Genomic DNA, 22,881 nt, shown 5'->3' on the forward strand with positions numbered 1-22,881 from the left:
TAACTACAGCTTTTTTTTTTTTTTAATTTTTAAAAAATTTTTATTTTTGAGAGACCGAGCATGACCGGGGAAGGGGCAGAGCGAGAGGGAGACCCAGAATCCGAAGCAGGCTCCAGGCTCTGAGCTGTCAGCACAGAGATGGGCACAGGGCTCGAACCCACGAACTGTGACATCATGACCTGAGCCGAAGTCGGATGCTTAACCGCCTAAGTCACCCAGGCGTCCCACTACAGCTTTCTTAACATCAGTCAGCCACTTCACTGGACTTTGCAAATTTTTTCCACTACCTAGTTACCGATCCCTTTAGAGTGAGCGGCTTGTGTAGGTAGCATAGACCAATCATTACATTTTTGTTTCCTAGTCAAGTACTCCAACACTCAATTCGAGGATTGTCTCTTGCCACTCCCCATCATATGCTAGTTTCTAGCCACAGAAGGGCTCAAGCAATTGAGGCACTGATCCTCCCAGTGGGCTTGGCTAGAGCTCCCTTTTCCAAGCCTCCAGGCAAGGGCTTTGTCCTTCTCTGTGCAACTGCCAGCGGCCCCTGGGCTGCAATAGAAATAGAAACCTAGCTCTTCCAAGACAGGCAGTTGTCATTTTGCAAGGCTTCAGCCCTTATAATAGGGATTTTGTAAACTGAATAAACTAATATATGTAAATGCTTTAGCACAATTCCTGGCACAGAAAGAGAACTCAGTGAATGCTAATTATAATCAATGCAAGGGGCCATCATATACAATTTGATTAGCAAGGTGTGGGAGACAGTTCAGATGTCACTACTATTTTGCAAATGGTGAAATTATTAAACTTTAATTTTGTTGGTCGAGATAATGGGCCAACACGGAAGGCAAAATGTGACTTTAAGTTTTACCTGGGAGTATTATCTGCAAGTCACTAAAACTATAAAATGTAGAGTTCACATTCTGTGCAGCAGGACGATGACTCTAGGACACCTGACCGTAGAAGAGACAGGAAAATTCAGAAACCAACCGCCAGCCTAAGTGACGTTTACTTCCTGGCTCACAGAACCCGCTCAGCCTCCAGAGGAAGGAGGGGACGGAGAACACCCAGATCAGTCTCTCTGGGAGGTAGACGTCATCACCAAGCGCCGGGGTCAGGGAAGGGAATTGGGGGAGGAGATTGCCCCACTGCCTTATAAGGCTTCTTCCCATGATCCTCTCTTTCTCTTCACCATCTTTCCGTCTTACCGGCGGCCGCAGCCATGAAGTGAGTGAAAGTCCTAGGTCCCAATCCGCTTCCATCGTCGGGCAGAGCACCTCTCCTGCACTCTGGGTTTGGCTTCTCCTCGCCGTAGACATCCTCTCTAATGGGCTTTTGCTTTTTGTTACAGGGTCGAGCTGTGCAGTTTCAGTGGGTACAAGATTTACCCTGGACATGGGAGGCGCTACGCCAGGACCGACGGGAAGGTGAAGGGCCGCGTCTGCTAAACGCAACTTGTGCTCCTAATTCAGTCTGAGCGTGTTCATTTGCCACATCATTCTTGGTCCCTGGAAGGCTTGTTTCCGGGACCCTGTGTGCTGTGGTTGTTAGCATCAGAAACCTCTAGGTGAACCGTTTTTGAGGTTTGATTTAGTGTGAGTCAGGTCGGAAATTAAGAGTTGGGGTTACTTAATTAAGTCCCAGGAAATGGACCATCAAAGTATCGCTATTTTTCGGGCACCGATGCCTCCTGGAATTTGATTACCCCAACCTTTCCTGCGGAATGAGCTTAAGTTTCCCCGCTCTGTGTACAAGACGGGACGGAACTCGAAGGCCTCGGTGGTGCCACCTGTGCCAGTTGTGTGACACAAGCCTTTTGGGTTCGGCGGGCCAAATGAGGGGACAGAACTTGAATATTAAGAGTTTTTGGGGGAAAAAAAAGTTTTGAGCTCAGCTTTCTGCCTTGTTTAGTTAAGTAGGTAACTACTTTGAACTTGTTACTACAGGTTTTCCAGTTTCTTAATGCAAAATGCGAGTCAGCATTCCTTTCCAAGAGGAATCCTCGGCAGATAAATTGGACTGTCCTCTACAGAAGAAAGCACAAAAAGGGACAGTCGGTAAGTAAAATGCACTTTGGATGTTGGGGGTGTGGTGGGGCTCTTAAGTTTAAACTCTCTAAGCATCAGTTGCTGCTCCCTAAAATTACGGTAAGTGGGACGGTATGTGAAAGCGCTCCTAAGCTGTAAAGCATCAAACAGTGAAGTGAAAGTGACTGATGAAAACAGTGTCTCCTTATATACCTTAGGCTCACAGTAATGCCGAGTTGAAATTTGAAATGTTGCCTTGCCAGAATCTGATACGTTATGCATAGTTGGGTTATAGGGCACCACGGAAGTATTTAAAGGGTTCCACTGGGTAGAAATTACTTAGGGGAACTTGGTTGTGAATATGTCTGTAGGATTAGTTCTGAAAGATATCAGTGGAGTCTTACAGCATACTGTTTTGTTCTCATGACTGAAGGCTTCTTGAAGTGCTTTTTTGGAGTGATGGAATTTTTTGAGGAAGGTTTGAGTGCCATGGCAGTAAGGATAGTATTCAGGACACTTGGAATATTTACTGACACCTCCCAGATTAATGGCATCACTAGGTGTTGTGGGAATTTAGAAGGAAAAACTTCTAACTTAATTTGAAAGTAGACTTGACACACCCATTAGGATAGTCATGATTTCAAGGGGGTGGGGCACGGGGATTACCAGTGTGGCTGAGGATGTGGAGAAATTGGAACCCTTGTGCATTGCTGAATTTAGGATGGTGCAAGCACTGTGGAAATGGCTTGGCAGTTTCTTAAAAAGTTAAATGGAACTGTGTCCAGCATCTACACCTCTAGGAACGTACCCAGGAGAATCGTAAGCAGGAATTTAACACAGATGACTTCTACGCTAATGTTCATAGCGCTATTATTCACAGCAGCCAAAAGATGGAAACAGCCCAAATGACCTATCAGTGGGTGAATGGACAACAAAATGTTACATAAATACAATGGAATATTATTCAGCCTTAACAGGCTGGCAAACAGCCAATATGGATAAACCTTGAAGAAGTTATGCAAAGTAAAAGAAGCCAGACACAGAAGGACAAATATTATATGATTACACCTTTATGAGGTATCTGTAATGGCAAATTCATAAAGACAAAGTAGAGGTTACCAGAGGCTGGGCAGGGGGAGGGAAGAATGTGGGGTTATTATTTAATGGGCTTGGGGTTTGGAAAGATGAAAAAGTTAGATGGATAGCGGTGGTGGTTGCAGGACATAGTGAATATATTTAATGCCAATGAATTATATACTTAAAAAATGCTTTAAAACGGTCAATGTAATGTTAATGTATCTTTTATTAGCAAAAGTTTGAGTTTTACAGTTTCGATTCCTGGACATTCCCTAAGACTTGGTAGCTTTCCTGTCATAAATTATTTTCCAATTGACTTTTTTTTCAGTGACAGTACTTTAAGCAAAAACAAAATAGGTGAGTTGAGGTTTGGTAATTTTTTTTCTAGAAGTAAATTCTTTAACATAAACAGTCGTATTAAAATCACTTATGAGGTAAGTACTCTCCAGCCAACTTCATTAATTTGACTTTGTCTTTTTAAAATAGTAAAAAATGGCCAGGATTTGCAAGAGATAATTTAATCAGTCTATAATTGGAAAACTTACCTGCATATTGCAGTATTTTACACATAGATATTTTTTATATATTTTCAAATGATTGCATGAATTTTTTTGTTGAATATTACTATGATCTGAATGTATACTCCTAAAATTCATATGTTGAAACCTAACTGCCAAGGTGATGATACTAAAGGTGAGAACTTTGGGAGGCTCTGCCATCAGGAATGGCACTAGTGCTCTTATAAAAAATGCCCAAGAGCGCTCTCTGGCTCCCTTCAACATGTGGTGATATAGCTACAATAGGAAGAGGGTCCTCACGTGACCATGCTGGAATCCTGACTTCAGTCTCTAGAACTGTTGGAAATTTCTGTTGTTCATCAGCTACTCAGTCTGATATTTAGTAGTATCAGCCCTAGCACGCTAAAATACAAATCTTAATTGTTTCCCACATATCCATGAACAAGATTTATAAGTGTGCTTCCATCTTTTTGTTTCATAGGAAGAAATTCAAAAGAAAAGAACCCGCCGTGCAGTCAAATTCCAGAGGGCCATCACTGGTGCATCTCTTGCTGATATAATGGCCAAGAGGAATCAGAAACCTGAAGTTAGGAAGGCTCAACGAGAACAAGCCATCAGGTGAGGAAGCCTTTGTTATGAGCATTTCAGCTATTGGGATGAATTGTAGGTTATGACTGAATTTATAGGCATAGGGATCTAATCTGATGTTTTGTGTTTTGATACTTGAATCTATATTGAAATTGTCAGTCCTAAATATTGAGGTTTAGTAATACAGAAGCTTATAGTGTATGCTTAATGATTTGTTGAAATTCTATATGCAAATAAGGCTGCTGTACAATTTCTAATCTATGTTAAGCTGACTTGGTTAATATTTATTGACAAACTCTTTGGATTTATCCACGAATAATTGCAGGTGGGGAAGGAAAGTGATAATCTGCTTTCCCAAAACACTTTAGCTCCTTGTTAATCTGCATTCTTAAGGAGCAAAGCACTTTGCCTTAAGTTATTTTTAACCCCACAGGGCTGCCAAGGAAGCAAAAAAGGCTAAGCAAGCATCTAAAAAGACAGCAATGGCTGCTGCTAAGGTAATTGTGAGATTGTCTTGAATTTCTTATTTAAAATAACAGGAGGAGGGGGGCGCCTGGGTGGCTCAGTCGGTTGAGCGGCCGACTTCGGCTCAGGTCATGATCTCACGGTCCGTGGGTTCGAGCCCCGCGTCCGGCTCTGTGCTGACAGCTCAGAGCCTGGAGCCTGCTTCCGATTCTGTGTCTCCCTCTCTCTCTGACCCTCCCCTGTTCATGCTCTCTCTCTGTCTCAAAAATAAATAAATGTTAAAATAACAGGAGGAGGGGCCCTGGTTGGCTCAATCGTTAGAGCATGTGACTCTGGATCTTGGGATTGAGTTCAAGCCCCACATGGGGCGTAGAAATTACTTAAAAATAAAATTTTTAAAAAATAATACTAAAGTCAAATAAGAAAACTTACTTTTTAATCCAAATTGTGGTTAATGAAAGTTTCAAGGTGTTTTGTTGTTGTCGTTGTTTAAGTTTATTCCTTTTGAAAGAGAGGGAAAATCTCAGGCTCTGTGCTGCCATTGCAGAGCCCAACTCAGGGCTTAAACGCATGAAACTGAGCCAAAACCAAGAGATACCCAACTGACTTGAGTCACCCAGGTGCCCTGAAAGGTTCAAGTTTTTAAGGAATTTAGTGCAAGGACCCAATCAAAATGATGTTCCTAACTGATTTCCTGGGTGGTTGATTCAGAGTTCCCTCTGCCAGAGCCAAATGAAGTCTGTTGGTACCAGAAATTGGGGAAGGGGAAAATAAAGGTGGCTTTTGTTGTTAAAGTTTATTTTGAAAAGCTTTAAATAATAGTGCAGAGTTTGCCCAGCTTTTCTCAATGTTATCAGTTTCAATAACCATAGTAAAATTTTCAAAACCATTGGTTTTAGAGAACTAGTAATGTCCTTTTTCTGTTCTTAAGACACAGTTCAGGATCCCATACTGCATTTAGTTGTGTCTCCTTACTTCTCCAATCTGTGACAGTATCTTTGTTTTTCATTTACATATCCTATAGAGGTAGACTTCTAACTTTTCATGGGGAGGCTGGCTCTTAAGAGTAATAGGAATGCAGTTAAATAATAAGAAAAGCAATCTAGGATACATAGAGAGTCTGGACATAAGTGATTGAAAAACTTGTATGGAATAATGTCACATGTTAATCTTTTTCAGGCTCCTACGAAGGCAGCACCTAAGCAAAAGATTGTGAAGCCTGTGAAGGTTTCTGCACCCCGAGTTGGTGGAAAACGCTAAGTTCGCAGATCAGATTTTTAAATAAATATCTGATTATAACTAGATTGTGGTGGATTTTTTTTACTATAAAAACAGGTGGGGGCTCCTGGGTGGCTCAGTTGGTTAAGTGTCAGACTTCCGCTGAGGTCATGATCTCCATGGTTCATGAGTTGGAGCCCTGAGTCAGGCTCTGTCCTGACGGCTTGGAGCCTGGATTTTGCTTTGGATTCTCCCTCTCCTCCCTCTCCCTGTCACCACCCCCACCCCACCACCCCCCCCCCCCCCCCCCCGGCCGTCTCTCTCAAAAAAATTTTTTAATAACAAAACAGGCATGTTGTGCCTACATAGTAATAGCTGAACTATAGAGTTAAGAATTTGAGAACTAGGTTTTTTTTTTTAATACAATGTTTTTTAAATGTTTATTTTCAGAGAGTGCAGGCATGTGAGTGAGGGAGGGGCAGAGAGGATTCTAAGCAGTCTTTGTGTTAGTGCATGTCTGTGCGTGTCAGCACATAGCCTGACAAGGGGCTCAACCTCAGGAATCATGAGATCATGACTGGAGCCGAAATCGAGTTGTAAGCTTACCTGACTGAGCCACCCAGGTTCCCCAAAAGTAAATCTTTTCAATGAATTTCTGTTGTTGAGTTACTCTTCCATGGTAAACGTTTATTTTATATTGGGTTTGCCCTTCACCTGTTACCATCAGTTGATAGCTGAATTGAAAGTGCTTAAAACTTGGGGCACCTGGGTAGCTCAGTCCCTTAAGCCTGCAACTTCACTTAAACCTGCAACTCAATCTCAGATCTTGATCTCAAGGCCATGAGCTCAAGTCTAGTGTTGGGCTCTACGAGGGACTTGAAGTCTACTTTATTATTATTATTTAGTTTATTGTCAAATTGGCTTACATACAACATCCAGTGCTCATCCCAACAAGTGCCCACCTCAGTGCCCATCACCCACTTTCCCCCACCTCCCATCAACCCTCCATTTGTTCTCTATATTTGAGTCTCTTATGGTTTGCCTCCTTCCCTCTCTGTTTTTCCCCCTTCCCTTCCCCCATGGACTTAAGTTTCTCAAGATCCACGAGTGAAAACATATCTTTCTGCGACTGACACTTAGCATAATACCCAGCATAATACCCTCCAGTTCCATACACGTTGCTGCAAACGGTATGATTATATGTCTCCTCTCTCTGCCCTTCGCCGCTTGCACTCACATTCTCTCAAAAATGAACATTAAAAAATGAAACTTAAAACTTCAACTGTACTCAAGCCACTTTTCCCAGAAATAAGTTTGAAGAGTACAACTTTGTTAGCACATGAATATGCTTGCAAATTCCCAAGGTAGTTTGTTGAGCTGGGAATTAGAGCCATGGTTAAAATTCCAAGAAAAACCAGTAGCCTGCTGATACTCTAGATAATGTGTGTGTAAAATGTGACAAGGAAGTGTAATTTATGTTAATAGGCTTGTACTTCTGGCATCTGGGTGGCTCAAGTCAGTTCAGCGTCAGACTTCCCTCAGGTCATTATCTCACCCTTTGTGAGACTTTGCGATGACAGCTCCAAGTCTGCGTTGGATTCTCTGTCTCCCTCTCTGCCCCTCCCCCACTCGTGCTCATCCTCAGGGGCGCCTGGGTGGCTCAGTGAATTAAGTGTCTACTTCAGCTCAGGTCATGAACTCTAGTGAGTTCGAGCCCCACGTGGGGCTCTGTGCTGACAGCTCAGAGCCTGGAGCCTGCTTTGGAATCTATGACTCCCTCTCTGTTCCTACACCACTTGTACTTTGTCTCTCTCAAAAATATTGAAAAAATTTTTTCAAAAAGTAAAAAATAAATCCTGTTATGTGCCACTGCCAAGTTGGAAAGCTACAACAAGTCGCACCCTCATTTGAGAAACATGCTTTTACATATAGAAATACTAGGTGAAGGTAAAAATCAGACATCAGCATTCCTCCCCCCATCCCCTCCATGCTATCCAAAGTGACAGAATTATTCTGTCTAGTGCATGTTAAATTCAAGCATTGTTCTGGGTGTTAGGAATAAATAAAATAGCCCTTTTGGGGGACTTGAAAACTAACATCAATTAAATTCTAACATCAATTTAAGAAATGTGCAAATCCACTGGGTCTTGCTTAGAAATCTCTAAGGTTTTGCTTGGAAATTTTTTTCATTTTTTATTGTGTAATGTTTTTTTTCTGAAACAACAAGGAAAATAAGACCATTATTTAGCTGTGAACAAGGAAACTTAACCAACGAAACTACCCAACTTGAGTTCAGAGCTAGATTCCTAATTTTGGGATACAGGAAAAAAATGTCCTTTTAAATCACTGCTTTTCTGGCTTACATGACTTAAGGTGAAACTGTCAATTATGATTGCCCTTGATTCCTGGGTAGCCTGCAACCCAGGAGGAACTAGAAATAAATAGTAAATACCTGTTCTAGAAGGGTGGCAAGTTTAGCTTTTCTCAGGAAGACAATTAGTCCACCTGTAAAACCCTTTCTCCACATTGGCCCAAAGGCAATTCAAGTACAGTGTGCTTCTAAATGCTTTTTCACAGGTTGTTTTGGCAGAAACTGAATTGGGTAATTTAAGTTTTTCTCCACTTCCACAACTTTTTAAATCTATTTTAAGTTAGTCTTTTTGTTTTTTAAAGAGCTGCAGCTATCTTCATGTTTATTTTTGAGAGAGAGACAGAGCATGAGTGGTGGAGGGACAGAGAGTCTCCAGGCTCTGAGGTGTCAGCACAGAGCCCAAGGTGGGGCTTGAACTAATGAATAGACCATGAAAACATGACATGAACCGAAACCCGCTGCTTAACCAACTGAGCCACCCAGGTGCCCCTTAAATTTAGTTTTAAAGGAAGTCGATTTCACAGTATAAGAGTGATGGTGCTGGCCCAGCACAGTTCTTGGAGGGTTGATTTGGGTATCTGCTTTGGGTGGCCCACTCCAAAGAGCGGCGAGGGTGCATCTCTACCTTCTAATTCCTCCTCCTTTCCCCAGCTGTCTCAGTCTGGGTTGAGTGAACCTAAGTAAATACCTGGTCTGGTGGTTATGTCTTTCCTATATACGTCTGGGAGCTCAGGTACCTACAGCCAGAATCTTATTCAAGGATGCTGCCTCAAGTATCTAAGCCACCTGTCAATTCCCGCAACCTCAACCGCAAGTACCGCAGATATTGGGTGCCATCCTATTTTTTGAGCCCAGTGCATTCACCTGTTTACCTCTTAACATGTCTCCGCAGGGTCAGAGAGCCTGACCCAGCGACTGCAGACTCCAGGCTGGGGGCACAGGGGGAGGGTTAACCCGGAACTAGCAAAGCACTGTCAATGCCAGACCCCAGTTGTCGAGTAGGATGTTCTGGGCCTGTAGTCTTGATTGCGCTGCGGATTCAACCAACGGATGGGTGGCATGGGCCATTGCTCCGGCCTACCCGCTAAAGATATGAAATAGGACCCGCACTGTACGCTGGAAGATGCATTTCAGGTCGCCTTGGTCTTTTATGCATTCGGTAAACGTTGGGTGTAAAATGGAGAATCCCCCACTCCCCCCGCCCAGCTTATGTAAAAATACATACAAATGAAGCTGTAAGAGTGCTATCTACTCATTGCCAACATCATTACCTTCAAATACAGAAAACTGCCCCTATGTTAGACGGTCGTTCGAGGAAAATCCCGACAGTTCCATGGCTGATTTGGAACCAACACTTTAAGTCTGGAAATTATAACTCTTATCACTGAAGGACTCAGATTTCAAACGTTTACCTGTAAAATAAATTTACATGTGAATGCGGCTATCTTTGGTCTTGTGTCCATAAGCTTATATTTTACTAAGATCCTCAAAATCTTATGCTTTTACGTTGTCGGGGGTCTCAGAAGGTAATCGGGGTAAAAAAACCAGACTCCTCCACACCTTGGTGTATATCCGACGGGAAATCAACAGCCCACCAACTCCCACACGTGCTCAGAGCAAGGGAAAGAAGGAAAAAATGAAAAGGGAAACTGCCAGGACTTAAGATGTCTGCTCAAAGCAGTCTTCGGTCTCAAAGGAAAGGCCTACCCTCTTCCAAAATGTCCGCCCGCAGTCCTGACGTCACCCGGCTGGCTTCATCAATCCAGAAAGCCTGTGCTCTCCAATCAGGACTCAGTCCCCGCACCCACTGCCCTTGATCACGTCACTTCCGGTGGTGCAGCAGCCATTTTGTCAGTCGCCAGCGGATCCCGCGCGCTGAAGAAGTGCAGTTCCCCCTGGTTACCAACTCGTCGGTTCTGCCTTCGCGCTGCGGGCGCCGTCGAAAAGCACTCACCACAGATACAGCCATTCCTCCCTACAGTGCCGTCGCCGCTGTTGCATCCGTCCGGAGCTAGTGCGCTGTCTTCCTCCCCCACCACTGACAGGCGCCCTTAGGGAGCCGCCGTCAGAGATGTCAAGCGAGGAAAGCTACCGGGCCATTCTTCGCTACCTGACAAACGAGCGTGAGCCGTATGCTCCGGGCACGGAGGGCAATGTCAAGCGTAAAATCCGCAAAGCGGCCGCCTGCTATGTGGTGCGCGGTGGGACATTGTACTACCAGCGGCGGCAGCGGCACCGCAAGACCTTCGCGGAGCTGGAGGTGGTGCTGCAGCCCGAGCGGCGCCGGGGGCTCATCGAGGCGGCGCACCTGGGCCCGGGCGGCACTCACCACACCCGGCATCAGACCTGGCACGACTTGTCCAAGACTTACTGGTGGCGAGGTAGGACCTCGCCCGTGGCGAGGGGGCGGGCGGCGGCCTGTTGTCCAGGCAAGGCCCGCTGGCGGAGGCGGGCTTGCTTGCGCACGAGCGAGTTGGAGGGTCCCAGACGCCCCTCGCCCACCCAGCCGGCGCTCGCGGCGGAGCGGCTGCCAGGCGGAGCCGAGAGGGTGGGGGACGCGAAAGGAGCCGCACTTCCCACAGGAAGGAGGCCGGGGAAGCTGGGGGCGGGCCCTGGCCCGGGGTGGGGCGAAGGGGGCTTCCCCGGGGGCCGGGCCAGCCGCCGGGAGGGGCCCGGTCGTGCGGGCTGCGGGCAGGCCCGCCTCCTTCGGCGGTGCTGGAGGCGGTGGCTCCTGCCCTCCCGGACGCTCCAGGGCGGCGATCGAGCGGAGCTACGTCTGTGCCTTTTAAAATCTTGTTCCTGCTGATAGTCTGGGGAAGGGACAGTCTGTTCCAAGCCTGGGCTGCTTGCTTCAGCCGTTTGAGCTAGGATGTGGGCCTGCGGGTTTGAGGTTCTCTGGACCTGCTTGCCCGTATTTTTCGAATTGTGCTACTGCGGCGTAAATAAGCAATAATGCGATCACACAGCTCGTGCAGAGCTGATCTGAAATGACTATGGAAATAACTGTCTTCAACCTCGATTTTAGGGCAAGAATTCAATGTGAATAGCAGATGCCCTTCATTCTGAATGTTTTCATTTTCTTCCCGTTGATATTGTAGAAAGCGCTTTGGAAACTGAGGCACTATGTACATTTCTGAAAGATAAGGTTACTGTGGTTGTAACAGGAAATACTGCTCTTAAGTTTCTTGCCTGCTTGGGAACCAGGTTAAGGAATGAGGGCAAGGGTCTTTGGCTTCTTTACCGCCCTCATCCTCCACAAATTTGATTTACATTCAAACTGTTCACTTGGAATTAGTGGAAGTTTGCAGGCCCTTAGGAGAGGTTTTGTAAGGAAGGATTCTGCCCTTCAGTCTCCTTATGGCTCAGGAGAAATTAACAGTCTGGGTTGCTTATCCGTGATTAAAGAAATTCGACCACGGACTAATTTCTGAAGTTCTTTTCAGTTCCTGAACTTTGTCATCAAGCCTATTAATTGACAAACTATTGGGTAGTCCTTCCTTTTGTTCCTTAAAGAGTTCTTGTGTGTTTTCAAAAAACGATCCAGCTCTATTGTTTGCTTAAATGCGTTCTCTTAATTTATTTTTTATTTTAAACCAATATTTGAATTAAATTCCTCTAAAGGTACAGAAGTGTGAAGGGTGAATACGGAGTAATTGCTGCCTTTTGTTAAAATTGATTTGGTCAGACAATTGTTTTCCTGAGCAAATGTCTTATGTTTAATACTTTATGACATGGTGGGGCGCCTGGCTGGCTCAGTGGTTAGATCTTGTGACTCTTGATCTTGGGGTGGTGAGTTTCAGTCCCACTGTGGGTGTAGAGATTACTTTAAAAAAAATAATTAAAAAATACTTTATGACATGTTAAAAATTAAAATATAGCTAAGAGTATCATTGATCAGACTTGTACATGCAGGCGTAGTCTGAGTTCTTAATTTTTTTTCTTTCAATCTTGATAAAATCATGTAAGGTGGAAATATTTATCTCTGTTTCAGCCATGAGAACTAAAAGCACCAGGTGGTTATATAGGTCAGAGGTCACACAGCTGACCTTTGTGATTTCATGCTCTTAACCACTATTATATGGTGCTGTAACGGTTTAGTGTTAAGAATTTTCGTTCCTGGGGCGCCTGGGTGGCTCAGTCGGTTAAGCGTCCGACTTCGGCTCAGGTCATGATCTCGCAGTTCGTGAGTTCAAGCCCCGCGTCGGGCTCTGTGCTGACAGCTCGGAGCCTGGAGCCTGTTTCGGATTCTGTGTCTCCCTCTCTCTCTCTCTGACCCTCCCCTGTTCATGCTCTGTCTCTGTCTCAAAAATAAATAAACGTTAAAAAAAAAAAATTAAAAAAAAAAGAATTTTCGTTCCCTAAACTTACTATCTGTGAATGATATTGAATGCAGTTTGGTTGGGGGGGGGGGGGTGTTGTTTGAGTTTTTTGGTGTGCAGTGTGTTAAAAGACAAAAATTTTTAAAAAGGAGACCATGTTTATGTTTAACTTAAAAATGAAAGAGATACATTTGTGGTTTGTCTACATTTGTAGAACTTAAGAGGCATTAAACGACTAGAACAGTTATTCTTGAAGTACCACACGTCAGTAGAGTAGTGAACCCCTGGCAAGGGAGGCCCTGAGATCCTTTCAGAAGATCCACAAAGGCAAAATTATTTTCATGATAATTCCAAGGCATTATTTGCTTTTTTTTCTAGTTGTTTTCCAAGTATACGGTGGAGTTTTCCAGAGGCTATGTGACATGTCATATATGGCAATAAGTTGATTGCAGAAGCGTATATGGTAATCTCTCTTCTGTTAAACCACACATTAAAAAGATTTTCAAAAATGTAAAGCAGTACCCCTCTTCTCACTATTTTTATGAAAATAGTGATTTTTTCATAAAATGCTATTTTGTTGACATGTAATGAGTTTTTGTTATTTGATGATCTCATTATTTTTATTCTTTGAGTTGTTCCTCCTTTCAAATAAGAATGTGGGGCACTTGGCTGTTGCAGTCCATAGAGCGTACAACTCTTGGTTGTGAGTTCAAGCCCCACATTAGGCATAAAGCTTACTTAAAAATACTAATACTAATAATAATAAAATAATTCATAATCATCAGAGAAGTTTGCTCTCAGTTATTAACTATTCATTTTATTTTTTTTTTAAGTAGCTATTCATATTGATTCTTAGTACATTAACACTTTGGTTGCTTCCTTGTTTATGTGTAAGGTATATATATAATACAAAGCCATTGTAGACTATTTACCTGAAAGCTATTAAGAATTGATCAATGTAAGTGCCAAACAAACTGTTCCAGAGTCATAAGTTGTATCAAGGACAGTTTAATGAGATTCATAATTTATTTTGCTTTTTTTTTTTTAAATGCTTTTATCATAAGATATATTCTAGTGCTCAGGCAAGTTTGTAGCAATTTTCCTCCTTTGAGTACAGTTGAGAAACTGTGGTTCGGTGCCTAGAAGTTTACATATAACAAATTTCAGAATGTAAAATGTTAATAATTATTCTCAACGCCTCCCCCCCCCCCCCCCCCCCCCCCATAAACCTCTTATTTCATCTTGTATTGAAGTCTGTGCTGGAGTTTCAAAATGATTCTCTTCCCTGCCTCCATCAGATGCTGATGCTAGGTATCTACAGTGAAATGCTTCCAGAATGTAAAGAAAGAATTAGGAGGGGGAAACAAAGATTAAACTGGCCCCCCCCCAAAAAAAAAAGTTAGCTACCTGCAGAAGTCCCTACCCCAAGAACTGATTTTTGTTTTAGAATAATGGGATAAATGGATGCTGTTGTTAGGGAGCCTAGAAGAGGTTGTAATCTCCAGAAAATCCACCAAAAACTGGGTCTTTATAACCATAACTAACCACCTGTAACCTCTTTGAAGAAAACAAAACAGAAGAATTCATATGCATGTAACCAGAAATGGGAGCCCCTGAACTGGGGTGGTCATTGTATCCAAAAATGATAGGGACGGAAGCTCTTGAAGAGCTGATAGGAGCAAAATTGTTCATTTTGGCAAATAGATATCTGAAGCATTGGTTCTTGACCCAGGAACGATTTTGCTTCCCAGGAGATGTCTGGCTATGTCTGGAGACAGTTTTGGTTGTCATAACTCGTGGTGGTGGTTGAGGGGTTGCTATCCACATCTAGTTGGGTAGAGGTTAGGAATGCTGCTAAACATGATACAGTAAGAATGGACAGGACAGCCCTCTACACCCCTCCCGCCACCAGCAAGAATCATCCGGCCCAAAATGTCAACACTGCTGAAGTTGAGAAACCCTGCCCTAGGGTAAGAAACTGTTCCTCAAGTTGTTTTATTAGAGGACTACCCACTAAAGTCTTTATCTTTGTTTTGATTCTGTGCTCAGTGAAGAATCTTTTAATGGTAATCTTGATGTTTTATGTGGGGTTTTTGTTTTTTGCAGTACCAGAGAGGTTGACCAGTTAGTATTACCGTATTTAGCAAACACTTATGTAGTAGTTACTGTGTGTCATATAGTGTTCAAAGTGCTTTATAAATCTTAACATTAATCATAACACCATAGTGTAAGTACCATTACCCCCATTTTGCAATCGATGACACGTAGGCACAGAGAGGTTTGGCATGGTCACCGAGCTAGTTAATGGGTTCAGATTTTGCTGCATAAGTAGTTTCAATCCTTTGCAGTAATGTAGTAAATTAATTGTGTTTATATATTGATGTCTTTTTAGTGATTAACTTGAGTCAGTCTTTCAACTTAATTCTGGATGAACTAGAGGTTAGGTTTCTGAATCTTTAAAGCTAGATTTAAGATGATCCATCAAAACACTAACACTCAAGGGAGAGGACTTGAAATATCGGGTGACTTTTGAGAAAACTGATTATCATACATTAAAATTTTTTCCTGTAGTTTTTATAATTTTCATCCTTTTCAAGTGCTTCCTATGTAGTTTTTCCAATACCATTTGAAGTCAACAAGTTTATGGTGTAACCAGAGTTCTGCTATATGCAGAATATACTGAATGATGTAGAATCATAAAATGTTTAGAAATACAGCCAAAGTTAATTAGGAAAAAATGCTGCCTTTGTTTACTGTGAAGATGAAAACTTCCTCAGCACTACTTCTTATTTAAGTATTTTTTTATGTTCATTCATTTATTTATTTAAATGTTTATTTTTGAGAGGTGAGGGGGAAAGAGCATGAGCAAGGGAGGGTCAGAGAGAGGAAGACACAGAATCTGAAACAGGCTCCAGGCTCTGAGCTGTCAGCACAGGGCCCAGCACAGGGCTTGAACTCACGAACCATGAGACTATGATCTGAGCTGAAGTTGGACGCTTAACTGACTGAACCACCCAGGGCACCCCTCTAAGTATGTTTTTTTACTTATAAATATGTATTCTCTTACATGTGTCATTTCCCACTCTTATACCCATTTATTCTTTTTACTGTAGTTGGCCTACAGTATATTAGTTTCAGGTGTATAACTTAGCGATTCAACAATTATATACATAATGAATGTTTACCTTAGCTTAGCTTAGGTATCATCTGTTGCCATGGAAAATTATTATTACCATATTATTGACTATATCTCCTATGTTGTACTTTTCATCCCCATGGTTTATTCCATGATTTATTTATAGTTGGAAGTTTGTATTTGTACTCCTTTACTTTTTTTTTTAGTTGTGGTAAGATATACATAATATAAAATTTACTGTTTTAAGTGTACAGTTCAGAAGCATTGAGTACATTCACATTGTTGTGTGACCATCACCACTGTTCAGAAATTTTTCATCACCCCAACCCGTTCACTTTTTTTTTTCTTTTTACAAAGAGAATGAACTTTTTTTTTTTTTTTAAGTAAGCTTTACGCCCAATGTGGGGCTTAAACCTATGACCCTGAGATCAAAAGTGGCATGCTCTACCAACTGAGCCAGCCAGGCACCTCTTAATTATATGTAAAATATAATTTTACTCTTAATTATTTATGTAATTATATGTAAAATATATATGCATCCAGCCTTTTTATCATTTTTAAAAATCTTCTCACTGTATAGACTTTTATTGACTGTAGCATTTTCAGACATTAGAATATATTCTCTAAATACGCACACATAAATGCCTTTTTATGGAAGTTTCATTTAATCCTGACCCAGTATTTTCTGAGTTATGTTCCGGGCAGAGGGGGCGGGGGGTGGGGGGGTGGGGGGGATCTATAACAAATAAATTTGGCAAATTTCTGTTAAGCAGCTGTCTTCATTGTAGAACTCTTAGAGCTTTGAATGTGATAATACCCATTATGTGTGTATAAAATGCAAATATAATTTTGTGAATTTATTAATCCAGTGTATACTTTTTTAGTAAGTATGGGACATAATATAATTTGAGAAACATTGCTTGAATATTACCCGAAGGTTGAAAGGACCCATGGTATAATTAGACGTCTTGAAATTCTTTTCAGGAACTTATTATATACCTCTATATCATTTTAGCTAAGTAATGAGCCTTTTCATTTACATTTTACGTGGGGATTGTAGGGGGAAAATTTTCTGCCACAGTGATGGATAAATGTATTCCTGGGTAAGCAGCATAATATACTGAAAATCAGATGGCTTTTGGAGACCCAGTAATGCAGTTTACTAGATGCAACTTGGGACAAGTTTCTTACCTCTTAGGCTTCATCCTTCTCATTTGTAGGATGGAAATTAATTGGTCCTACCTTGTAAGGAGGGTGGTGTGCGTAAGCATTCTCCCTGCTCCTCACCCCTGCCCCAACATGCTGAACTAGAAGTTGAAATTCACGATAGGATTTTGTGAGTGGCTTGTGTACAAGCAACTTTTAAGATTGTGTATGCTGTGGGGCACCTGGGTAGCTCAGTCAGTTAAGCTTCCGACTCTTGATTTCTGCTCAGGTTGTGATCTCATGGTTCATGAGATAGAATCCTGCATTGGGGTCTGTGCTGACAGTGCGGAACCTGCTTGGGATATATTCTCTCTCTCTTTCTCTCTCTCTCTCTCTCCCTCTCTCCCTCTCTCCCTCTCCCCCTCCCCCCCTCCCCCCCTTCCTTCCCTCCCTCTCCCTCTCTCTCCCCCTCTTGCTCTCTCTCTCTCTCTCCCCCCCCTTTCTCTCTCTCTCTCCCTCTTTCTCTCTCTCTCTCCCTCTTTCTCTCTCTTTCTCTCTCTTTCTCTCTCTTTCTCTCTCTCTCTCTCTCCCTCTTGCTCTCTGCCCCTCCCCCACTCTTGCTTTTTCTATCAAAATGAAAAAAAATTACTTACTGTGTCCTGCTTTGTGCCCAGCATCATGCAAGGACCTAAAAACAAAACAAAACAAAAACTGTTATTTCATACAACCCTAAAATCTCATAGCTTTCAAAAATGAGATTTATTTTACACTCTCATTATAAGTTGTGATTGTAGTTCAGGTTGCAATTTCACTCCACCTTTTTTTTTTTTTTTTTTAATGTTTGTTTATTTTTGAGAGGGAAAGAGAGAGCGTGAGTGGGGGAGGGCAGAGAACGAGGGAGATACAGAATCCAAAGCAGGCTCCAGACTCTGAGCTGTCAGCATGGAGCCTGATGCGGGGCTCGAACTCATAAACTGTGAGATCATGACCTGAGCCATAGTCAGGTGCTTAACCAACTGAGCCACCCAGGCGCAATTCATCCTAAATGATGGGATCCATCTGGAACATGCTGTTATTTGACAGAGGGGATGAAGATCAGATCACCGATGAGAAACAGGGCCTCTTAAAGCTTTTGCGATATGGCACACGTTATATTTATTTATATTCCATTGACCAAAGCAAATTGCATGGGAAATCCTGATGTTAGTAGGGTGGAGAGGTAATCACGTTATATAACTGTTCACGAAGGTCATATTGGCATTTTCATACAATTTCTATAGCATGAATGAGTTGCAGCTCTCATGGAAATGGGTACTGCTATGTAATCATATGGTGGGGAAGCAAATAACTAGGAATAAGCAAAAATAAGAATGGAAACCATCAACTGCAACCTTACATCTATGAAAACATGCACCTTGCATTGTCAAGAAATCACTTTTACATACTGTGTGTCCACATGTAAGCACTCAAACATATCAGTGTACGTAGATTAAAGAACCAAAAATAATTTTCAAATGACATAGTATTAAATTTGACTTGTTAATTTTAATTTTTATTCTAGGTATATTAAAGCAAGTGAAAGATTACATTAAACAGTGTAGCAAATGCCAGGAGAAGCTAGATCGGTCCCGTCCAATATCAGATACTTCAGAAATGTTAGAAGAATTGGGACTAGACCTTGAGTCTGGAGAAGAAAGTAATGAATCAGAGGATGATCTGAGCAATTTTACTTCAGCTCCAACTGCAGCCTCCAAGCCTGCAAAAAAGAAGCCAGTGTCCAAACATGAACTTGTATTTGTAAGTAGAACTTTCCATTCAGCTTTAACATTTGTAACTAATGTATTAGGTTTGTAGTCTTCATGAATTTTTTCTTCAAGTACCAAAACTGCTTGACTGTTGAAAATTTAAGTAAGTCTTTGTCTCAGGTAATACACTCTGTTACTACATACACTAAAAGTATGCTAAGACTGCTTTTTCATTAATTATAAATATTCCTGTAGTTAATTCTCTTTAGAATGTAGGTTGTTGGTTTGTTGTTAATCATTCTTCTTGTCTTATTTTATTTCTTAAATGTTTGTTTATTTTTGAGAGAGCACAGGCGTGTGCCCGTGAGAGGAGAAGAGGAGCAGAGAGAGAGGGAGACAGGATCTGAAGCGGGCTCTGTGCTGAGAGCAGAGAGCCCAGTAGGGGCTTAAACTCATGAACTGTGATATGAGATCATGACCTGAGCCAAAATCAGATGCTTAACAGACTAAGCCACCCAGATGCCCCTCTTCCTGCCTTTTTAAATGGTATATTGGTGGGGCACCTGGGTTGCTCAGTGGGTTAAGCATTGGACTCTTCATTTCATCTCAGGTCCTGATCTTGAGGTTCATGAGATTGAGCCCCATGTTGGGCTCTGTACTGACAGTGAAGAGCCTTCTTGGCATTCTTTCTCTCCCTCTTTCTCTGCCTGCTTCTCTCTCTGTCTCTCTCTCTCTCTCTCTCTTTCTTTCTCTCTGAAAATTAAATAAATAAATAAATGGTATATTGGTACAGGTAGGCAATACGTTTCTGGAAACAATCTTTAGGTCATGAAACAAGGTAAATTAAACTGGCTAGGTCTTGGGGCACCTGGGTGGCTCAGTCAGTTAAGTGTCCAGCTTCAGCTTGGGTCATGATCTCATAGTTTGTGAATTTGAGCCCTGCTTCGGGTTGTCTCTGTCTCCTTTTCTCTCTCTCAAAAATAAACACTAAAAAAAAAAAACTGGCTGGGGCTTCTGGGTGGCTCAGTTGGTTGAGCGTCTTGACTTCAACTCAGGACATGATCCCACGGTTGGTGGGATCACTGCGTTGGGTTTACAGCTGTCAGCATAGAGCCTGCTTTGGATCCTCTGTCCTCTTCTCTCTAGCCCTCCCCTGCTTACAATCTCTCTTTCTCGAAAATGAATAAATGTTAAAAAAAAAAAAAAATTGGCTAGGTTTTTGTTTTTTACCTGCATTACTTTCATACACCATTAAGTTTCTGACTAGTAAATAAAGGCAGCAAGAAGTGAGATGCAGGAACATGGCAGAAAATAGTAAGAATGCTCCTTTAATTTAAATATATAGGTAATAAAGAATATCTGGCTATTTCTTCATATTAATTAATGGTGTCTTTAAAAGTGAATAATGTGTCACGTTTTAAATTCTGTTAAAGGTAGAAATACAGATGATACATAATACAACTCTTGGTCTTAAACTTATTTTGATAGGTTGACACCAAAGGAGTGGTGAAACGTTCTTCTCCAAAACATTGTCAGGCTGTCTTAAAGCAGCTCAACGAACAGAGACTCTCCAACCAGTTCTGTGATGTTACTTTGTTAATTGAGGGAGAGGAGTACAAAGCTCATAAATCTGTTTTGTCAGCTAATAGTGAATATTTTCGAGATCTTTTTATTGAGAAAGGAGCTGTTTCCAGTCATGAGGCAGTGGTGGATCTTTCTGGTAAGAATTTTCTAATACTATTGCTTTTTGTTTGTAAGTACCTACTGGAAGGTGGGTGTGTGTCTGTCTTAGAAACTCAGGGTGTGTGCTGCAGTGGGAGAAGCCCACTTAGAGCAGCAGACTAAGGCGAATTGAAGAAGCCCTTCTTCTAGCAAGCTTTCCAAGGTGCGGTTCTGGAAAAGGCTGTCATTTTCTGTCACTACCTCTTAGGTGAGACAGATGTAGTGGCAGAAAAATTTCTGACCTTTACATGGCTAAAAACAGTTTGAGAGAAATACATAACTGCATCAGTGTTATATTACACTAAGTGAATATGTTACTTAAAAATTGCTTGTTAAAAAAATTGCCTATATCTATGTTGTGGAACATAAAAATAGAGCACTTTTGTAAGTCTTTTTTATTTTTTAAGATTAATTATTAGAATTCATTAGGTTCAGTAAACTGTTAATGTACAATAATCAAAATTCCAAGTGTGGTTTTTTTCTTTGATTTTATTATTGTTATTATAAATGAATAATTTGACTTTCTTTTGACTCACTAGAACTTATATATTGGCTTAGGAGTCAACAAATGAAAATTTAGGAAGAATTAAATAGGTAACCTTATTTATACATTTCTTGTAATATTAACTTACTGTAACTCTTGGTTACTGAATTACTGACATGACTGTGTGAAATATCATTTCCTTTTTCTGAAACAAAAAAGTGACTTTACCCAGATCTATAAATACTTACCTAGTTAACCACTGATCCTTTTCTACCTTACGCTTTTTAAACTTACTTCTTCTGGAAAGACAAATAACATATTTTTCCTTAGCAGTAGTTATGTGTTGAATTACTAGAAAATATATATTAAGTATCCACTATGTGTGAGGAGCTAGCGTAGGCTCTGGGGATATAATGGTGAGCAAAAACTTTCATGGATCATAGAATTGTATTACATTTGAGATTAGTGATAATTTACTTTTTTCTGGGTTTGGTGACTCAAGAGAAAATATGTCTTCTACTAGGCCCTCTGAATAATAAAACTCATCATGGATATAGGTTCTTTTTTGTTTGTTTGTTTATTTTTGAAAGAGAGAGCGTGAGCAGGGGTGGGGCAGAGAGAGAGGGAGACATAGAATCTGAAGCAGCCTCTGCATTGTCCGTGCAAAGGCTGCCGGGGAGGCTCGAACCCACGAACCATGAGATCTTGCATGACCTAAGTCGAAGTCAGACACTCAACCGACTGAGCCACCCAGGCACCATGGATATAGTCTTTTGATAAAAGTTAGCGTTGGAATTTTTTTCTTACTTTTCATGCATCTGAAGCAGAAAGAGAGAAGTGTATGAATATTGCTCTTCTTCAGTTTCTCAGCAGCTTATAGCAAAAGAAGTGGCTGCCCTATATTAACTGCAGTGCAGCATCCTAATATTCTGACAAAAAGACACATTTGTTCTTCATTCTATATGCTTATGTTTATATATTGTCCAGCAAATATAATGTAAATTAATAGCAGGTTAAGTAGGTAAATTTTATTTGGTTCAAATACTAAGTGAAGAGTATAAAATATGTGTACAGAATTTAAAAATAGTGTATTTTTTAATTACCTAGTTAATGTAGTTGAATTAATCATTGTTTTCCTTTGTTAATGCTTATAAAAAAATTTTCTGTACTAAGTCATAAGGCTATGTTCATAGATTATCTTTTTAAATTTTCATAGTTTTCTTTCATCTTTAAGTTTTAGTCTGCTCGGAATTTTATTGGTGTGAGATAGATGTTTGACTTCATTTTTTTCCCCATTTGATCATCACTTGTCTCAGAACCCTTTAGTGAAGACTCCATCCTCTTCTTGCCAGTTGATGAATTTCCACATATTTGGTACCAGTTCTAAGGCATCGTTCTAGTCTATAGGTGGTCTCTCTTATGGTATTTTCACCTGATCTTAATTACCATAGCTTTATAATAAGGAAAGTCTCCCACCTTTATTACTCAAGTGGGTCATAGTTTCATAACCCTTTGCTCTTCCATATAAATTATAAAAGCAGCTTGTCAAAGTCACACAAAATAGTGTATTTTGATAGAGATTACATTGAATTAATAAACTTTTAGAGATTTACCCATAGCAGTCTCAAACATCTTTTGTAGGATTATTTCAAGGTACTTTATATGTTTTGAAACTGTTATTTTTTTTCTTAAAATTATGTAATTTCAGATTTATTTTTGGTGTATATTTTATATACAGTAATACTGCCAAATTCCTTTAGTCATTCAGTCATTTATACATTCTTTGAGGTTTTCCATATAAAAGAAATATATTATTTGCTAATAGTAATGGTTTTGTTTCTACCTTTCTAGTCTTTATATTTTGAAATTGTTTTCTTGCTTTACAGTGCTGTCCTGGACCTCAAAAAAATAGTTGAATAGAAATGGTGGAAGAGGGTTCACTTACCTTGTTCCCATTTCTAAAGAAAGTGCTTTTATCATTTGGTAAATGTTTTAAATAGATAACGCTTTATTTAATGTTAAGGAAATTCTCTCTAAAAATGGTGTTGGTTCGTAACTCCCTGAG

General features: G+C 41.0%; 2 protein-coding genes across 4 annotated transcripts in view; both read left to right on the forward strand.

The window, feature by feature from the left end:
- The first annotated feature begins 1,113 nt into the window (after positions 1–1,113).
- On the forward strand, positions 1,114–5,979 carry RPL24 (ribosomal protein L24). The gene is made up of 6 exons (XM_058731540.1): positions 1,114–1,227; positions 1,352–1,427; positions 1,947–2,057; positions 4,104–4,240; positions 4,644–4,707; positions 5,855–5,979. The coding sequence occupies exons 1-6, from the start codon at positions 1,223–1,225 to the stop codon at positions 5,933–5,935; spliced, it is 474 nt and encodes a 157-aa protein (XP_058587523.1). The 5' UTR covers positions 1,114–1,222; the 3' UTR covers positions 5,936–5,979.
- A 2,662-nt stretch (positions 5,980–8,641) lies between these two features.
- ZBTB11 (zinc finger and BTB domain containing 11) overlaps positions 8,642–22,881 on the forward strand; it is a 33,723-nt gene continuing 19,483 nt past the window's right edge. The window contains exons 1-3 of one of the 3 annotated variants that reach the window (XM_058731541.1): positions 8,642–10,645; positions 18,427–18,662; positions 20,099–20,330. In XM_058731541.1, the coding sequence (XP_058587524.1) occupies positions 10,336–10,645; positions 18,427–18,662; positions 20,099–20,330 (778 nt within the window). In that variant the 5' untranslated portion in view covers positions 8,642–10,335. Of the gene's footprint in view, positions 10,646–13,984; positions 14,554–16,495; positions 17,056–18,426; positions 18,663–20,098; positions 20,331–22,881 lie in introns of those variants that run through there. The other 2 variants (XM_058731542.1, XM_058731543.1) reach the window with 2 other exon arrangements.

Source organism: Neofelis nebulosa, chromosome 5, assembly GCF_028018385.1.
Source record: "Neofelis nebulosa isolate mNeoNeb1 chromosome 5, mNeoNeb1.pri, whole genome shotgun sequence".
NCBI classification, from domain to species: Eukaryota; Metazoa; Chordata; class Mammalia; order Carnivora; family Felidae; genus Neofelis; species Neofelis nebulosa.

Excerpts from the sequence above, each read along its gene's own strand:
- RPL24 (XM_058731540.1), top strand. Across the intron at positions 1,428-1,946 it reads ACGCCAGGACCGACGGGAAG|GTTTTCCAGTTTCTTAATGC; the intron begins GTGAAGGGCCGC and ends TTGTTACTACAG. Across the intron at positions 4,241-4,643 it reads CAACGAGAACAAGCCATCAG|GGCTGCCAAGGAAGCAAAAA; the intron begins GTGAGGAAGCCT and ends TTAACCCCACAG.